The sequence below is a fragment of the Micromesistius poutassou genome, assembly GCF_964030765.1.
Source record: "Micromesistius poutassou genome assembly, chromosome: 3".
NCBI classification, from domain to species: Eukaryota; Metazoa; Chordata; class Actinopteri; order Gadiformes; family Gadidae; genus Micromesistius; species Micromesistius poutassou.
Genome location: NC_140273.1, coordinates 14,285,891 through 14,305,514, shown reverse-complemented (window position 1 = coordinate 14,305,514; position 19,624 = coordinate 14,285,891). Strand labels below are relative to the sequence as shown.

Here is a 19,624-nt window from a genome sequence, read left to right as displayed (position 1 = left end):
GTTAAGACTTTGGGAACCCAGTCAATTTAATTTAGAATTATAAAATCGTAGTTACACAGTAAACTACTTTTAAAGAAAAATGGCTGTAATTTAAGTTACTTATATAAAGAATCAATCTCAGTTGATCAGTTAATTATTCAGTATTATTGATGACATAAGTTGACTAAATACCCAGGCACCCTTGAAAAAAGCAGGGTGTAATTTCTCTTAGAAAAAAACATTGAGGCATCTTTCATTAACCGTAATAGAAGAGATCACTTCATGTTTGTTCTGCTCCTTTATGGCTCAATGTGTCCGTAACTTCCTTGTTTCCTTAATTATGAACCTCAAAAGAGATAAAGCAATTTACATCTAAACATTATACATTAAATACACTTTGGATGATGGGTAATTTAGTCCAATGTTTAAATGGCTGTAATTCCAATGGAGAACAAACAGACTGTAAATCATAAATAAAAAACACACTAAACAGCAGAGGAGGAAAACATAGCCGTGTAGATTTAAAACACACAAAGACTTACCGGTCATCCAACAATCGGCAAATAAATACCAATGACCAAGAGTTGAGCAAGCAAAAAATATATTCCTGTACATGCATACCACGCATTTGAGATTGAGTCACGAGTTTAGAGTTAGTTAGTTTAGTTAAGAGCCACATAACTTGGAGCCTCCTCTTATATCGTCCTGGAGGCAAACAATAGTTATTTCAAAGTCCACACCCATCCACGTAGGCATCCACGTAGGCACACACACACACACACACACACACACACACACACACATATACATATACACACTCTTTCTCTGTCTAGCTCCCTCCCTTTTCACACACACACACACACACACACACACACACACATACACACTCTTTCTCTGTCTATCTCCCTCCCTTTTCACACACACACACACACACACACACACACACACACACACACACACACACACACACACACATATATCATATAATCATGTGCTATCACTGTTCTACCTAATGCTCAGGATTTAAACACTGCCCATAAGTCTGCTGGACACACCCTCTGGTGTATAATTTGTGTACTCATTCGGTCAACCATCCACTACCTTTTCCTTCTGTGATGCCCTCATCACAGCAGATTGCGGACACGCTTAGCTCGGACTCAGATACAGATACAGATGCAGCCACATCATCGGTCTGCGTTGGTCTGCTTGGATCTCTCTCACACACACACACACACACACACACACACACACACACACACACACACACACACACACACACACACACACACACACACACAGAAACACAGAAACACATACATTAAAATGTATTCAGCTGACAGTTATCTTCATAACGACTAACAATAAGTACATACATATATGAAGTTACAACCCAAAATGTGCAAGAATCATGCAAGTAAATAAACGTCTGCTACATTTCAGAGACAAGGGGTCTAGAAAAAAATAATTCTTCTTCTCATGTTTCTCTATTCCATCCGAACAAGTCAAGTCCAGTTCTATTGGGATCTGATCAGCGTACTCCAACACATCACTGCTTAGTCTGTTTGACAACAGAGAGCCAATGGCATTTCATGGAATCCACCCTTTTGACCAATGGTCAAGCTCTATCTCAGAACGTCTCAGTACGTACACCACGTACACATGGATGCAAGCAAGCATGCTCACACACACACACACACACACACACACACACACACACACACACACACACACACACACACACACACACACACACACACACACTGTGTACTACGTGCACAGCCATGTAATCCTATTACCACTATCACAAAGTAGTTGTGGGATTGGGGTTAGAGTTAGGCCTAATCCTCATGCCACCGAATGCTTATTGCCAATGAAACACGACAACTCTGGCTCCGCCCTCCTTACAGTATTCACCTGGTTGACTACTAAGCCTCGGTCTCTCTTGTGGTGACCTCATGCCCAGCCTTCTCCAGGTCTGTCTTCCCGCAACCGTGGTGACCTGATCTGGACCCCATCACCTCCGTGGCGGCTGTGATCCGGATCAGACCAGAGTGGGCGAGAGAGAGAGGCAGACCATAAGATCCATCTGGTTCCGTCCTTCAGATGGGAGCAGAGCCATTCCACACACTGGGTGATGGTGGTGGTGGTGGTGGCTCTGGTTAAAGGCGGGTACAGGACTCTGGGAATTCCGTGCTAAGAACATCAGGGGCGTTGCTGGGATACAACATCATGCCGGTCCAACAGATTGTGGTGGCTCCTTCCCGGGAAGCCAAGAGCAGTCCTCGCTCCAAGGACAAGCATGAGGTGGGACTCTTTTCTTTTTTTATATATTATTTCTGGGTTATTTTAAATACACAGACAACGGGCTATTTAGAAGTAGCGAAGTGTTTTTTTCTGGGATAAGTATCCTGCAGGTTACGTAAAAGTTCTTCAGGAGCTAATCTGTTTCTTTGAAAATGGTCGTACTGGGACTTCAAGGTGTTTATGTTGGTTGTGTTTAGAGAGAGAGAGGAAGCTTTGGACTACATAACAAAAAGACAGTGTGGTAATTTTGGCAATAAATAGTCTAAGGGGATATAATATGTATGAGGAATGACCAGATGCACAGACAGACTGGACTTAGATGCACAGACACATAGGTTTGGTTTTTGGGGGGGACGCGGGGGATATGTCCCCCTCAATATTTAAAATCTCTGCATTTGTCCTTCCACCGAATAAAAACACGGAAGAAGCAGAGGACCTTTATTTTGAAAGAAACGCTAGGACTTAACTCATGGATGCAATAACGCCTCCGACAGTGGCGGCTCTTTGGTCTGCATAACTGGGTCTTTCTTTTATCCCAAAAACACACACCAATCAAAAAAACACAAAATGTGTGTGTTGACTCAGGGATAATATTACAGTAGCAACTAGCGGTGAGCTGGTGATGGAACCAACCGAATATTTGGAAGCAATAAACCGCGTTGAGGCATATTCATGTGTGTTTGTGGTGTTTGATGCTCAAATTAGAAGGAAGAAAATAGCCTGATTTAAATAAACAGGTGAACACAATTAACTAATTGGGACAGGTGAACTTCAGCAAGACATAAATAGATGACTTCTGAACTGGTCCATTCCAGAGTAGGGATTTGGGACAATAATGGCTGGGGTGTTTATCTCTTCAAGCACACAATACAAAGGTGTGTACATGTATTTTTCCAGAAGCATGAACTTATGAACTTGTGGTTTCGTGAGTTGGTGCCGCAACATTGCGTGCTACAGTCGCTGGCCAAACATTTGACTTTGAAAGATAATGAGCCTAAATAAAGCCTATTAATCCATGATGGTTCTATTAACCATCATGGATGGAATTGGCCTATTGACACAACACTTAAAATCAAATTATATTTTTGTTCCATGCAATAAAAATAAATCTCACATTAAAATGTTCCCATGTCGACCAACTGTCAACAGTAAAGGTCTCAGTCGGTTGAGTTTGGACAGCAAATGTTCTAGAAGGGAAAGGATTTGATGTGACTGTAGACGCCCGGCGTTGCAGCCGGGGTAAGAGGATCAGTGGGCCTGACCTGGCCGTAGACGGGACCTGGGACACGTGGACCGTCCGGTTACATCACGGGGGCTTGGATAACATGTTGGCATCTATTCATGTTGGATAACAGTGTGGATGTATAGCCCTGATATTTGATGTTAAAGTAATGTCAATGTGTTTGTCATCTGGTATTGCTTATTCAATTTGCCACTATGGATCCCTCTGACTACCCTCTTTTGATGTATGCAGGCCTACGTCACATAAAGATATTCATAAAGGGGTCCATTTTCATGTTAGTGAGGTCCCAGTGGTGTCTAACCCGTACTAAATATTTGTACTACTCTGATTGTATCAGCATATGATTTCACCGTCTGATTTCTCTTCCTCCAGGGAGCAAAGGCCAGGAAGGCAAGTTTAGAAAGTCGATCCAGCAACATCTCCAAGGTATCAATACAGAAGCCTCCCGCTGTTGTTGATTTAATTGATGACCCATTTACATTTATGACAGATCACATCACTGTTCAAAACCCCTAGACCCTTGAGACTTGAATAATGCATTCTGGGACAACGCTAATACAGAGATACGTTGATTGAGAGTTGACAAATGTCAGCTTTCATATTATTATACGAGTTGGAGTTTGTGAGAGGTTGTTTGATCATTGTGTACTCATATACTCACGTGAGGTGGAACTGCTGGTGTTTTCAGGTGAAGGGCTCTACAGCGTTGAAGACATCGGCCATACCCTCCTCCCCTCAGGACATCGGCAGGTGAGACCCCCTCCTCCGGATAGGTCAGAGGTCATAGTGTTTGTCTGCTCCATTTATGTGGGTTCATCTCCTATCTTCCTGTCGTAACCTGTGTGTGTGTGTGTGTGTGTGTGTGCGCGCGCACGCCAGTAGTTCTGGCCCACGAGCACCCGTGGAGGAGAGTGCCGCTGTGACCAACACACCCGGCTCAAGCAAGCCGCCCCGCTCGGTTGCCACGCCGACCGCCTCCCAGAGTGCGCAGCAGCAGCAGAAGAAGAAGGCGGTGAAGCGCCGCCACCGACGCAAGAAGGACGCCGGCGACCCCGCCGGCGGCGCCGCGGACGCCCCGGCCGAGGAGCAGGGGGCCCCGGCCCGGGAGGGCGGCAGCCCGGCCCCAGACCCCCGCGAGGAGGAGAAGAAGAAGAAGGAGGAGGAGGAGGAGGAGGAGGAGAGGGGGGAGGAGCAGCAGCCGCTCCCCCGGGCCCGCAAGGAGCTCCCGGTGCCCAGGCCGAGGGGCCCGCCGTCAGACTCCACCTCGGAGGACGAGGCCGGGGGCCGCGAAGCCCGCAGCTGGAGCAAGGAGAAGGCCCGCAGGGGGGGGGGGCGGAGGGGGGGGGACAAGCAGGCCGGGGCCCGGGTGAGGCCGGTGGGGGGGGAGCCCGGGGGAGACAGGGAGGCCCCCATGGAGCTCCAGTCCATGGGTTCTGAGGACGGCGGCGGCGGGGGCGGCGGCGGCGGTGGGGGGGAGACGACCCGGGAGCCGCCGGAGTGCGACGCGGACGAGCAGGTCACCTACCGAGGAAGCTACCAAGAGCAGGGGGCTGGGGGCGGGGATGCGGCCGTTCCCACGGGGACCAAGCACGGCGGCGTCAACGGTGACACGGGGCAAATGATCTGCTCCGAAGACTCGGACGGGGAGGTTTGCAGGTGTGTGTGTGTGTGTGTGTGTGTGTGTGTGTGTGTGTGTGTGTGTGTGTGTGTGTGTGTGTGTGTGTGTGTGTGTGTGCGTTTTAACGTTTCATCATGCATGATTTAATCGATAAAATGATCGGTTCGTTGATTTGACTGATTATTGTGCAGAATCTGCCACTGCGAGGGGGAGGAGGAGCACCCGCTGATCACGCCGTGCTGGTGCACGGGCAGCCTGCGTTTCGTCCACCGGGCGTGTCTCAACCAGTGGATCAAGTCCTCGGACACGCGCTGCTGTGAACTCTGCAAGTTTGACTTCATCATGGAGGCAAAGCTCAAACCCCTGTTCAAGGTACACGCACGCACGCACACACGCACGCACGCACGCACGCACAAGCACAAGCACACGCACACGCACACATCTGCATGTCAACGGAAAGAAACAGTTAAACACTTATGTGTAAACGACGACTAAGATCAGATCAACTTTAGATGGCAAATTTGGGATTGTACTACACACTTGAATTAGAACTAGTGGTGGTAATAGCACATTTTTACTGACGCATCGGTAAAGGACCCATTCTGTCCTCCCTCTGCATGTCCATCGTTTCTGAGATTCTCCCTTCTTCCTCTCTGTTCATGTGTTCCCCCACCCCAGTGGGAGAGGCTCCTCATGACCAAGGGGGAGTGGAGGAAGATCCTGTGTTCGGTGGTCTTTCACCTCCTATCCCTATCGTGTGTGTCGTGGTCTGCATACATTCTGTGTAAGAGGACCGCCGAGGACTTCCGCCTGGGCAAGGAGGGTCAGTACTTCCCTGGTCCCACATGGCTGTACCAAACACATACCGCTTTACAGGTGCAGCCTGTAAGATTTGGCCAGCTGTCGAAATGAGTCCTCCACAAAATAGGGGGCAGCATATTACCAGAAAGTCCTTATGACCCTTATGATCTGAGGATCTGCTTTCCTCCCCATATTTCTGTGTTTTCTTGGTTGAGTTGGAGCAGCTGCTGGACTGAAACGGTTTGTTGGGTTAAGCTAAATAGCTGCAGTGCTAATGTGGGGATAGCACTTCCTTTATTGCACTAAGCCTATAGTGTGATGATGTCTAGTATGGAGGTTTTTATTGTACTTAATATTCTGTATCTATCCCACAGAAGACGATCAAAACTGGTGTACAACGATTCCACAAATATTTGGTACTTTTGCTTCGTTAAATGATATTCCAGAGAATAAGCAATAACCAGAACTCCCCTTCCTCTCTATTGCAGACCAATTGTGGCGATTGAGTCTCTCGAAGTACTACTCAGCAGAGGGTAAGCAGAGACTAGAGGGTTTAGTCGTAAAAGAAAACACAAAAAATAACATTGCCATACTCTACAGAGGGACACACAACCATTTAGTCTGCTTGGGTGTTTGCTGCCCTTCTCAGGTGTGTTGGAGTGGCCTTTCTGGACCAAGGTGACAGTGGTGGGAATAGGCATAATAAGTGGCCTATTCTTCATGAACATACAGTGTGGGGCCTACCTGCAGCTCTGGCGCCGCCTAAAGGCCTTCAACCGCATCATCACGGTGCATAACTGCCCCGAGAAGGGCCTGAACCCCCCTGGGAACCCTAAGTGTCGGGTCAAGCCGATGGGGGACACCGTGGTGGTCCCGGTCAGCCCCTCCCCTGCGCAAGTCCCGGAGGAGCAGATGGACTCCGACCAATCGTTGGAGGCCGCAGTTGCGCCTGTCTGAGACTCCTCCCCCTTCCAAACCTTGCAGTCCAAAGACTCACTAAAATACCCCTACCCGCCAGACGGTGGTTGATTTAAAGAGAAAGTGTGGTTTGTTTAATGTTACCTACCCATTGTATGTTTCCAGTTCTTATCCCCGGTGTTTCCTATCTGAAGAATAATAGCCTATTGTAATTGATTAAACTTATTTATGCAACTTAAATTTTGCCATTCATTGTCACGCCATCAAGACAATGTTAGTGTTCATCACTCGATCATTAATAATGACAGGTCCACTTTCTGTGTCAACAAAATGTATTTTGTATATATTTTCTATTTGTAATTGGGTATGAAAATATTATTGATGCAAACATCTGCAATAAACAATTATAGATTCCGCCTTATGGCTGAGTGAAGTTACTGAGATTGAAATTGCAGAAAGGGAGCTGGCTGCTCGGATGATTCTTGGATGCCATCTGCTGGAAAACATTGGAAACGCGGCAGAATAGTGTCGACCTGAAGTCCTTAAAAGCCGAGTACACCACTTGGTGTAGTATTACGATACCACAGTAAAAAGGCTGTTTCAAAAGGCTGCTTGTCCTGTTTTTGCCACAGAGCTCAGTCTGAGTCTGACATAGTGGCAGCATCGTCCTCCTCCTCCTGGCTGTGTTTGTCGTCTTCCTCTCCATCTTCAGCCTTCTCATCTTCCTTCAATTTGTCCAATTCTTTTTTAGAAACCTGGCGCAGTTTGATGTTCGGAAGCTTCTTCAGGTCGCCGGTCCACTCTCTTAAAACAATACAGAATATTAAGTCAAATCAGTGTCCTATTAATCAAGAGAAGTCCAACTGAACCAAACCTCTGGGTTTAAGGTATGAGTTTATAAAAATGAAACACTTGCTGGGGATTGGCTGTCCTCCTTTTAAGGTTGAAAATGGTTATTAATGGTTAACCGATACTAACCCTAACTAACCCTAATATCGTTTCCAAAAGGAAACTGTCAAGATCCTTCTAAATGGCCTTTTGGACATTACTGATTTAATGTATTGGCTGTCATCATTTCGGTCATGTATTTTTACATCTAGTATTGAATATGTTTGTTAATATCAACTTTGGGCGCCAACCTGAATGTCTTCAAATTCTTTGCATTGATGATATCTGGGATCTCTGTAGAGAGACGGGAAAAGATCAATCAGTTAACATTCACAACCGAAACAATTCACTATTTAAACTTGACTGATTGGAGATTAGTGTCTCAGATAAAAGCCATGATTTGTTGTTGAGAAGGTAGAGGTTATTATGGTTAGCTTGAAACCCCAATCATTTATCTGCCCCATTATGGTAGGGCCGAGGATAAGCTACCCTTGACCTCGCTCCACCATAAGCATTGGATGTTGGCAAGGACTGACTTCTTGCCAGGCAGCAAGTTAGCATGGAAAGATAGTTGGATCTCAGGAAATACTGTTTTTTCAAATCAATCCAGTCCTTCGAAGAGACCAAGGGAGGAAGCATAGAAATATACAAGAACCCCAACTCACCGAATCCATTGCTCTCGTACATTGCCCGCTCACGCTCTATTGTCTGTTTGATGGTCGTTTCTCTGGCTCCATGGAGACGACCCTGGCGACCTTTTATTCCATTCACCAGCTCTATCTGTTCAAGCTCAGAGTCAAATCTGTGAAGGTACCTGAGCAAAAGAAATGGTAGAATTTAGAAATGTGCAATACAAGGAGAAAAAAGAAAGCATTACGTTGGTATAAGCAATAGTAGCTATACCAAGGGGTGGCTTGTTAGTTTCCTCCATCCCAGTGCTTCATTTTATATGTTATGATGACAGTCAGGATCCTTTTACCTTTCAATAATTTCACAGGCATCCGTTTTTGAGAATGTCACCTTGTTAGCCTCCAACTGCCCCTGGAACCATAACAGTTTATCCCCTGTATAGTGACATGGATACAAGCAACCACATTTCTCAATGTAAACCGGTGTAATTTAGGTCAATATTTGGTGTGTGTGTGTGTGTGTGTGTGTGTGTGTGTGTGTGTGTGTGTGTGTGTGTGTGGGATTAAAACAACTCACCAATGGTGTTCAGACGCCCTGCCTTCTCATGTTTTTGTCTATAAAACAAAACACAAAATCTCTCAGCATGCCTTGTCGAAAGTACGACCTAAGCAGCCTTAACAACATTCAGTATTTGCTCATCGTTTGTTTAGATTCACCATTTCATAAAATAAGGTCATCCTCGTCTTCCCCTTACACATTTCTACTGACTAAATATCACAAAATCGGTGACATTGCCTTACTTTAATGTTATGAAAAAGGTCATAGGTCTAGAAAATGACAACGTCTGAATGACTGCTCTCATTGTTAGGGAGATCTGGCACTGTGTGTGTAACGCTACCAACCGCTCTTTTTTATCCAGGCGTATCTCTTCTCTTGCAAGATATGCAGCTTTCCTACTGAACGGGTGGACCACTTTTTCAGGAGCCTTGGCCTTCTTCTGTGCTTTCGGCTGGAAAAAAAACATCTTTATTTATTTGATATTTATTTGATGATTAATATAATAATAGTATAATATAATGCATTTCCATACCATTTCAACAGTTCAAAGCGTGGTTGATGATAACACGTTACTCCAGTGTTGATATATTCGACGGAAGTGGCTCTGTCCGTCGTCAAACTGTGTCCGACTCATTCTCACGACCATAAACGCAGATTATGGTTGCCCGCTGTTAGTTCCGCTGGGCTCACCTTATTAGATATAGGGCCTACCTGTAGATTAACCCCGCGATAGATCGATAGAACAAATTGGTACATTTGTAGAGCTAATATTAAAATATGTGGTTATTTTGCATGTTTTTTGTTGCCATTGCACGACTCATTCTAGCATGTGTCAATGAAAATTACTTTGTATGGTCATTGTTATATGTTTGTATGACATGTCAACTTTTTTCTTGATTTTCCATGATTCATAATGTTATTGCTCGGATTGAACATAGACTTCAACCCACATAAAGTAGAATGTGAATATTTATTTAGAAAGCCTTTGGCACTTGACAGCATGTTGAAACTTGCCACGGCGTTGGGTTGCACTTGCAAGATTTCTTGCTGTTGGTCGGCCACAGCGTTACAAATGGAAAGTGACGAAATCGGTCTCATGCTATTGTCTGATTGTAATTTGATTATGACATAGATTGGCAAGGTTTAACTGATAGCCTCACCCAAAAAGTATGACAACTGACAACTAACGTTTAGCTTCAAATTGGCACTAATTAAAATAGCTGGTATTGCAAAAGACCTTTCATTATAGACATCCAAGTGGCCCCATTAGCTGAAGTCACTGACTAAAGGCAACTGTTCTTCCTTTCCCTCAGTTTGTACAGCTCCGGCATGCTCTCTGAGGCCACATACCAAAAGAGGAGGAATGTGATTCTACAGTGGCCCAGGAGCCACCAGACCTGTGGCTACAAGCACATTGCATCACATCCGAGGGAGTTATCTGACTCGGTGTGTGTGTGTGTGTCTTTAGTGGTGGTGTTTTTTTCCTTTTTCTATTTCTCATTTAGGTGAGTCAAAGCAAATCAGGAAGTATGAGGCCATGAAAGTGGAGAGAAGCGTAGACACACAATGGCACCATGTCTTCTTTTACCGCTGCTTATGTGAGGCAAGGCCCCTGGGAGATGAGACCTGTGTTACTGTTGCTGTTACTGGCCAGTCTGGCCGGAGCAGGTAGGGTTGGAAAGATTATTTGACTACATACTCCTGATCAATCTTTCCCATAGTCTTACCGAAGTTCCTTAATCTCCATGCTTACCACTTTTTGTGTTCAGTGTTCAATGTTTGGTTGAATTTTGGGTATGCTCCTGTGTGATGTGTAATCTAGGGTTGAGTAAAAGTAAGAAAGGACTTAAGTTTAAATTAACAATGTGTTTGAAAACTATCGTAGACATACAACAACATGTATCCTCTTGTGAAATGTTTCCTGTCGCTCCTTTCCTGTGTTGAAGTCATTGGGTTCTGTGTGGTGAACGTGGTCAATATTGAAAGTGTGTGCATGACTTGTGATCAGAAAATCTGAAAAGAAACTAATGGGTTTATCTTGAATAAAGTATCCATTTCACCTATCTATCTCTTCTAACTATCTCTTCACCCAGTGATGCATACTAGTTTAGACACATTGTTGTGTCCTACATGGTCATTTACTGGCAAACTAAAGGGCACATCTTCCATTTATTCTAGAATGTGTTATTATATACTTTTAGGAAAAATTGTTACTTTTTCCCTTATGAAGGCCTTTGTTTCTTTCTCCCTTCACTGCTGACTACATTTAGTCTTTTCCGGGAAGGCGGTTCATCAAGTGATTCATTTTTCAAGATGTGAAAATTGTATTGAATAATTGAAAGGGAATATTGATCCTTTGTTGGCAGTGTCAGGTCAGTATGAAGAGAATGTCATTGATGAAGAAACCTATACCCCTGAAGATGAAGAGGTCATCCCTACTGACCCCTCCTCGCCGGAAAGCGGTGAATCAGAGGATGACAGAAGTAAGATGTCTCTGTTCGTTGGTTGTTGTAATATATATGTAATCATTTGTTTCGATCTGCCGATACCTCTGATGGTTGGTTTTACAGAATGAACTGTGAGTATCTGTGTTTGTGGGACGTCCAGGTCTTCTGATGGATGACTTACTTCCAAACTACAATGATACCACGCCATGTGAGTTCATGTCAAAACATTGGCCAAGAGGGATTTCTCTGGAAATTGACTAACCTCTGGCGTCACCAAAGAGTTTGTAGTGTAGAAACTGTCATCAACTGTCATCAATCATGTGAATCTTTTAATCTACAAAATGTAGATAATAAAGGTATTTTTTTTCCTGTTCCTATGTGTAAATGTAGTATGTTTTATATGTTTTGTGGCTGGGTGATATAACTTGGTTGTTGATTGACTTCTTGAGAAATGATTGAGACTGTTAGTAATAAAATAAAAAAATGTTATAATGAGGATGATGATTATCATCATAATTATTATGATGGCCTTGCAACCTTGATGGGACTAACCTGATTAAATAAAGGTAACATAAAAATATTCTTATCAAAAATAAACATTTAAATTATGCATTTTATTATCATCAATTATATGATTATTGTGAGTAGGGTTTTGAGATTATTATTATTATTATCATAGTCATGGTTTCCATTTTTGAATGTGTTGTTTTTTAATTCATGTGTCCTTTATGTTATTGTTGGTAAGCTCCAGACCCTGGGAACAGCACTGACCTCAACACTGACCTCAACACTGAGGAGGGTCTTAGCTTTACCATCATTCTGGTTCCTGTGGTGCTGGTGGTGGTCATCATAGGCATGATCGTGTGTGGCATCGCCATGAGCCGCAAGTGGAATCAGAAGATGACCACATCAGGTATATTAACCTCCACCACCACTGACCCACTCCCTCCTACACAGCCAGGTATCTGTCCTCTCTCACCACTACACCACCCGACCACACTCTGTCCCACACAGCAGTGTGGGACACATCAGTGGCATTGAGAGTGGCATGAGAAGGAAATTGAGTCAGTCGACCTGCGATAAGCAGGTCGACTATATATATATATATATATATATATATATATATATATATACAAGGATATATATATATATATATATATATATATATATATATATATATATATATATATATATATGTGTGTGTGTATATATATATATATATTTTTTTTTTTGTGTGAATTCCACTTTTTATTGTTATACTTATTTGCATTTCATCTTTTCTTGATTTGCACTGCTCTTTTTGTTAAAAGTCTTATCTTTGACGTATCTCATTGTTTCCATAGATAGAATAAATGATTCATATTTGCAAGCAAGCAGCACAGAGAAGGTACCAATGTAAGTAAAGAACTCTGGATTCCTTTTGTACAAATGAAGCTGCTGTTTTTGTTCGATTGTTATTTTTGTGCAATTTGTGCAATCTCTTTTTAGATCTCAAGGGTAACACTGTTGAATGTATAAAACGTAACTGAAACAATGTTGATATCGTAGTTGATGTCGTAGTTTTCCAGTGGACCATTTAGTCATTTTGGTTTGACTCACGTTCTTGTCCAAACCCGTTTTAGTTCACTTTAATCCTTCCAGTCTTCGTCTTCTAAATTGAAAGACCCACTACAATAAGACATCATGCAATTATCATACATTTTGAAAAAGACTGTCTGTAAAGTCATATCTCAGAATGGTAATGTGGCCCATATGTTCAAGAAATCCAACCACTATCTTTAAAGATTGTCTGCCTCTTCAGAGTAGTGGGGATGTTGAGAAAATATAATTATTAAAGCTATTTAAGGTTGTCTTATTAAAATAGCTTTAATAATGTATATATTTACCTCAAATCCTGATGTAACCATACATGAAACAGCCCTAATAATGCAAACTAGACAAGATTCTAATCATTATTTAGTCATTTTCACTTGGAAAATATAATTATTAAAGCTATTTAAGGTTGTCTTATTAAAATAGCTTTAATAAAGTATATATTTACCTCAAATCCTGATGTAACCATACATGAAACAGCCCTAATGATGCAAACTAGACAAGATTATAATCATTATTTAGTCCTTTTCACTTGGAAGATTCTTGTGTGTTCAAAGAGTGTTTTTCTGACCTCCAGGCCCATGTTTGACGATGACATCCCCTCTGTGCTGGAGCTCGAGATGGAGGACATGGACCAATGGGTCGAGAATAATGGTAGGATTATTTAAATCCAAGCCAGCTATTAGGTCGCCAATATCCGGACCTCTGTAATTTTTTAGAGCTAAAAATAAAATTGGATACTAAGTACATCTGAACTTATCAGAGAATAGTGCATGCTTAATTCAGGGTTAGACTTGTTACTTTGTTACTCTGTGTGTGACACCTGGTAGTGCGTGCAAGAGCCGAGCACACGGTTTCAAACCCTGGCTACGGCCTTAGTAAAGTGAAACAATATGCAAATACAGTCACTAAAGACGAGAGACTGACATCATCCAGCAGAGGTCGCTGTTGCACAATATTTTAAAGATTATGCTGTGAGCCCTAGGAGTTCATGTCAAAATGAACTTGTTCCTTAAAATGAATGATTCAATTATTAATTTCAGTGTTTGAAGGAAGTATATATATATATTTAATACAAATTATTAAGCTATATAATCAGTTGATAATGAGGTTTTTAAGTTGTATTTAAGTAGCCTAAATAATGTAAGATAAGATAAAGTTAGAAACAAGATAGCCTAGCCAGTTGGAGAACAAACATACATACTTAGCATGCGTCAAATGGTCATGCCGATGCTGTAACAGATAATAAATCCAATGGGAAGGTTAATAATAATAGCATGTATTGAGATGGCTATTTGTGTACACACGTTGAGAGCCAGGCCAGTTCATTGGTCAATGAAGCCTGCCCAGCACCATTGATCTTGTGAAATCACTTGTTGCCATCAAACAAAGTTCTTCTCTTCACCATATTGTTTTGTCGCATGTGATCCTGGTATAATCTAATCCCCTCGTCAGTACTAATTAGCACTATAAAGGAGCTATAATAAAAACATCCTAACATCTGTCTCAAATTACATCACTGATGCCTGGCATTTGTGTGTGTGTGTGTGTGTGTGTGTGTGTGTGTGTGTGTGTGTGTGTGTGTGTGTGTGTGTGTGTGTGTGTGTGTGTGTGTGTGTGCGTGTGTGTGTTTATACTGGGGAGGTTCAAGGTCCACTTTGCTCGCTGAGGACTTGTATCAGTCACACGCTGTTTTTTTTCCCAGGGTTTATTTGCAAAGCGGTGCTTGTCCAGGTTGAAATGCGCCACCTACCTACATATTTGGATAGAGAAGAGTAGGCCTACTCTATTTAGTAACTTAGCAGCTATTTGTCGCTGAATCAAATCATAAAAGTCAGCTCTTTTGTTCATCACTTTATATGAAACGAATACAAATGATGAGGCTGTTTTCACAAACACATGATAATTTACGAGGATTTGTAGTCATAATCTCTTTCTTCTTGTATTTCTTCTCTATAGCCTAAGGAAAAGAAAAACTGCAGACACCATCTCTCCCTGGACATTTAGTTACCAAAGAACATTCTCTGTTCAAGCAACTGTTCACTGTTACACCAATTCGTATTTCAGTCAATACTTTGAATATGCAAATAACTAGTCCGCATAATAATGAACGCCTATTGCATTTTCCATTCACTCAGTTATGTAGCCTACCTTCTGTTCCTTGTTTATTTATTGTTTTATTATGTGTCCCTTGTCTTTTTGTATTTGGCTGTCCATATAATGGCATGAAACTGCACATGTGACGTATGATACAATTAGTTTGGAAAAAGTCTGACTGTAAGTGCGTCCTATTCTTCTATTTTCTGCATCTTATCCAATAAACTATGACTAGAATGTATTATTGTGATGGATAATAACTAATAAATGATATGATTGGTAAACAGAAAACAAATACATAAAAAGAGTGGTCTTATTTTACAATGCCTATGTATAGTTGGAAATTGTCCAAACAGTGCTTCATTCTTGCTCAACTGGTTTGTATGTTGTTGAGCACCACATTATTCCATGAAGGATTGAATTGACAAACAAACCAAGTGGAGAAAGTGTGCAAGAAGTCGCAATTTGTGGCATTGAAACTATTTCATTAATACACAGTATCAGATGTTATAATCCCTTGTGCCAAAATCCAAGGAAAACCCCTGTCCAAACCAACCTTACAAGCACGCTGGCTACCAAACTACCAACTAAAGGTGAAAAACACGAGACAACTAGCCCAACTGAAATGGTGGATTGGCTGGATTTCCAAACCACAATGTCATGTACAATACATTTGCATATTTAAAATGTCGTAGCCGAATGTTTGTCTGCTTGACCGAGCTTTTGTGGTTTTCCGACCTCTTCAAAGATACGCCCCAATGAGACATGAGACATAAATATATTGTTTAACATCTGGAATTATATATAGAAATATATAACGATTTCTTTTTTTGGCATTGAAATACTTTATTTTAAATAGCACTGAATGCAAGACACTAACTAACTAACATATGGGTTTAGATAGTTGGATATAAAAAAACGAATTGTAAAATCCATGTGGGGAAATTTCTTTGTGTATCATGACAAATTCAGGCAATCATTAAAAAAAATCACCCTGACACAGCAACACTACTTCTCATAATGTCAAACAAACACGTTTATTATTTTATTTATATAGAATACGTATGCTTTTGAGGAGATCCAGGTGAAAAACATAGACCCCCCCCCCCCCCTCCCACACATGAATTAATGCCTGCCAATGAAACAAATGTTTTTCAGTGTGTGAATGTGCCTTCACAACCGTCTCCCATCCAGGCACATTTCAAGTGTTATGTACAAAGACCTCATATTTCAGCGCCACATGGTGGACAGAAATCCACATCATCATTTCGCGACACATTTACGAGTCGTTGGAAAGAAATCGGTCCAACTATCCCGGCAGTACTTGAAGAGGCGATGAAAGGCAAAGCACATTTTCAGTCTTGGATGTAGCCTCCTCTCACAGTCGGATGTAGATCACTGTTACTGAAGGAATTTAGTGAACCCGTAGATCTGGCCAGTCGTCAGCGTGACAGACCCACTGCTGTCGCCGTGTTTCGCTAGCTGGCTCACGCAAATATTGGTTGCTATCGTTAAATGCATTGTACTGACGACAGTGGATAGCCAACCGGCTAGCTAATTGCCTTCTCCGTGTTAGCATGTTAGCAATGCTAGCGCTAGCTACCTTCGGTTAGCCACGGAGTTGTTGTGTTGGTGGGAAACCAGATTGGAAAAAAGCGGAGATAGCATCGCAGGCTTTAGCATTGGTCACAGCAGGACTCGGAAGATTTCATCATTTACAATTGGAGTGAAAAATAGACGCATGCAAACGAGTTTGTTTCTTCGTTTCCACGTTTCTAAGGTAAGCAAAATAAACCACAAATTGCCTGAACGTAAAATCCGAACTACAATGCACTAATATCAGACGGATCGTGGGCCGAGTGTAGCATCAGTTAGCTTTAGCCAGCGGGCTATGCTGTTCTAAAGCCTGTGGACAAGCTAAGATAGTCTATAAAGTGAACTTATCATTACTTCTCAAGACCCTACTTTTTCATTGTAGCAAAGGTCAACGTATGTCGATATAAAATGCATTACTTTAAACACTTAGTACATTTAGTTGTATATTTTGCTCCACAACACAATGTGGAGGAACTTGGTACCCTGACTTTGCATCTGCTTGGATGACCGGACTGAGTTATACACAAACTGTTTTATATGTTATAGTAGTGGATCTAATCAATTCGAAAGGTTTAATATGGATAGCCCACGTACGCATGGATAACATGTGTAACATGCATATGCAAGCTACCTAAAACTGGCGTGGGAAGCAGGACTTATAATGCTGTGATGTATTTATCCTCTCGTTACTTTGATGAGTGGGGTTAACTTTTCCATAACTATCTTTAAACGACGCTGATAAACAATCATGTTAAATTGAAACTTAGTTGTAATTTAGAGATGTACACAAAGTCATTGCGTTATCGATTTTGTTTGTAGCGCTTGGATTAAGCATATACTCATGACAGCGAAATGTTCAATTAAATCAATATCATTGTGTTATTTGTGTTAGTTATTTGCGGTGTCTGTGTCAGACTCTAATCTGATATACTTTTGGCGTTGTGTGCGCTGAAGAAGGGTTGACTCGCCTGACACATCCACCTGCTGTGTGAGCTAGAAAATCCGCGTTAAACCGGCAAAATAAACTCGAGTATAGTTGATCAGATATGGCGAGATAGCGTTAACTGTGCTAATCAATGACGAACATTTTTTATTAATCAAATCACCATGCCGTAGGACAATGTGTATCATTCATATTTTACTTTGCTAGATGCACAGATATCCCACGTGCATCGGGCAAAAGCCAACATTCTTGCTGAAGTGAGAGAGTGTGCAGTTAGGCAATATCCTTCCATTGTCTTTCAATTTGGAGTACAACGTCTACAAAAACTACATACATGGTAGTTACAAGTTGGATATGAACAATACAGCTCAAAATATATAAAAATGGTCTCTTAATGTTGACAGTGCAACTAATTGTCTTTAACTATACTTAAAATTATAATCAGGGAATCTTATATCTGGGCTATTATTGAAAGCTGTTTGCTTATTTTAAGTTTCACCTTTTCCCTTTGGATTCTTGGAGTTGTAGCTCTGTTAAAAGGAGTTAAATGGTAATGGTAGATTTAGATCGAGGAATAGCTGCAGTGACCACAGCACATGGCTCAGTACAAGGGTTTTGGTTAATGTGTTGAAGAAAAATGTAGGCTACATTGCATCTTTGCTGGAAGTGACTGTGTTGACATTTCTTCCATGGGTTTTGTTTACATGTAGGTTTAAAATTGAGTTTTGAATAGGCCTACAATTTCAATATGAGAGATTGGAGGTAGCACTACTTCTGATAGCTCCTACATGGCCCATACATGTGGTGTAGCACTGGATTGGACTGATGTCCACATCGTTCCTTTCCCTTATCAACTGCGCTGCAGCCTGTCCTTTCACACAATGAATCGTATACAGTAATACCCATGTTCTCTTTCTACTCACTTCACTTCCTTATACCTACATGTGCTTCAGCACAGCACTGTGTACAGTGAATAGATAAATGATTGATTGTATAGTAAATGTAATGGGCACACAGGTGTTTTATAGCACTCATGGGACCAAGTGAAGTTTCTCTTATTAATTGAAATGCACATTGTAAAGAAGAACCCAGCACCAGAACATAAGGCATGCATTTACTTTGAATTGTGTGACTGGCCCCCACTAAGTCGGTGGTGTGTAGGATAGGAGTGAGGAGTATGTAAATAATTCACGGCAGTACCACACAGTGCTGGATTGGGTCATGAGCAAAGGGAAGGAATCTCACAGGCATTCAGCTTTGATGCTAGCTGTGAGGAGAACACGGTGTCTGACGTAGCGCTGGGCCCAGGGACAAATCACATGTGGAAAGGGGACAGGTCACGTGCTGCAAGAGACCTGATCATACTTTTGAATTGGTCTTTACTTCTTTGTGGGGGGTTGGACGAAGGGGCCAAAATGTACTTTTAGAATGTAGTCTTCTTACCTGCCAGAGTGGAAAAATGTAATGGCCAAGAAATTGCTTCTATTTAAATTAGTAGATAATTCAGTTATTTTGTGGCATGACAAAATGACACTTGGTCCCTTCATCCAACTTTCATCTCAGCCCACTACTTTTGTCATGATTCTAGTATATGTGGGGTACCCTCTGCACTTGAAGACGCTACTTCCCAGCACTTTAAAGTTGATCTACGAGCTTCCACCACCACTGACCTGCTTTGTGATCAGAGAAGAGTGTGCTTGAATGTGCTGGTGCTCTTAACTCTGACCTCCTCATTCTCTTTTTCCATGTCTTGCCCAAACACAATTGTATCTATCCCTGCCACCCCCTCCACCCCATCCCCCAAACCGATTCCCTCTCAAAAGCCCACCAACATTTTTCAAGCAGTAGTGCTGCTGTAGGATGATTTTTCTTTTTTTAAGGAAGGCCTCTCACAGTCGTGGTTCTGTTGACATGGTAACTCATTGTGTGTATGTCTTCTCCCAGGCTAGTCCGTAGCCTCCTCTCATACCTCATGGTCAGACTACTAACACAACTTTAAAACCAACACG

At 42.1% G+C, this 19,624-nt stretch overlaps 3 protein-coding genes across 4 annotated transcripts in view; 2 read left to right on the top strand and 1 right to left on the bottom strand.

Moving 5' to 3' along the window:
• Window positions 1-7,183: 7,183 nt before the first annotated feature.
• tma16 (translation machinery associated 16 homolog) lies at window positions 7,184-9,548 on the bottom strand. The gene is made up of 7 exons (XM_084465164.1): window positions 9,472-9,548; window positions 9,284-9,390; window positions 8,958-8,995; window positions 8,731-8,815; window positions 8,417-8,565; window positions 8,003-8,045; window positions 7,184-7,667 (listed from the first exon to the last, which is right to left on the bottom strand). Exons 1-7 carry the CDS (start codon window positions 9,472-9,474, stop codon window positions 7,499-7,501), a joined length of 594 nt encoding a protein of 197 aa, XP_084321290.1. The 5' UTR covers window positions 9,475-9,548; the 3' UTR covers window positions 7,184-7,498.
• A 932-nt stretch (window positions 9,549-10,480) lies between these two features.
• On the top strand, window positions 10,481-15,359 carry tmem154 (transmembrane protein 154). 2 transcript variants are annotated; one of them, XM_084466274.1, is made up of 7 exons: window positions 10,481-10,607; window positions 11,306-11,422; window positions 11,547-11,594; window positions 12,138-12,299; window positions 12,730-12,781; window positions 13,557-13,633; window positions 14,939-15,359. In XM_084466274.1, exons 1-7 carry the CDS (start codon window positions 10,514-10,516, stop codon window positions 14,941-14,943), a joined length of 555 nt encoding a protein of 184 aa, XP_084322400.1. In that variant the 5' UTR covers window positions 10,481-10,513; the 3' UTR covers window positions 14,944-15,359. The 2 variants fall into 2 exon arrangements, with proteins under 2 accessions (XP_084322400.1, XP_084322399.1); XM_084466273.1 differs by having other exon boundaries at window positions 12,132-12,299.
• A 1,357-nt stretch (window positions 15,360-16,716) lies between these two features.
• The window catches only part of fbxw7 (F-box and WD repeat domain containing 7), an 84,259-nt gene continuing 81,351 nt past the window's right edge, over window positions 16,717-19,624 (top strand). Inside the window, exon 1 of the mRNA XM_084466229.1 lies at window positions 16,717-16,856. The gene's annotated coding sequence lies outside the window, so the exon portion shown is untranslated. The remainder of the gene's footprint in view (window positions 16,857-19,624) is intronic.

Excerpts from the sequence above, each read along its gene's own strand:
- tma16 (XM_084465164.1), bottom strand. Across the intron at positions 8,996-9,283 it reads CGCCTGGATAAAAAAGAGCG|ACAAAAACATGAGAAGGCAG; the intron begins GTTGGTAGCGTT and ends TTTGTTTTATAG. Across the intron at positions 8,816-8,957 it reads AGGGCGTCTGAACACCATTG|GGGATAAACTGTTATGGTTC; the intron begins GTGAGTTGTTTT and ends GTCACTATACAG.
- tmem154 (XM_084466273.1), top strand. The coding sequence starts at position 10,514 with ATGTCTTCTTTTACCGCTGCTTATGTGAGGCAAGGCCCCTGGGAGATG. Across the intron at positions 10,608-11,305 it reads GGCCAGTCTGGCCGGAGCAG|TGTCAGGTCAGTATGAAGAG; the intron begins GTAGGGTTGGAA and ends CTTTGTTGGCAG. Across the intron at positions 11,595-12,131 it reads CTACAATGATACCACGCCAT|CTCCAGACCCTGGGAACAGC; the intron begins GTGAGTTCATGT and ends ATTGTTGGTAAG.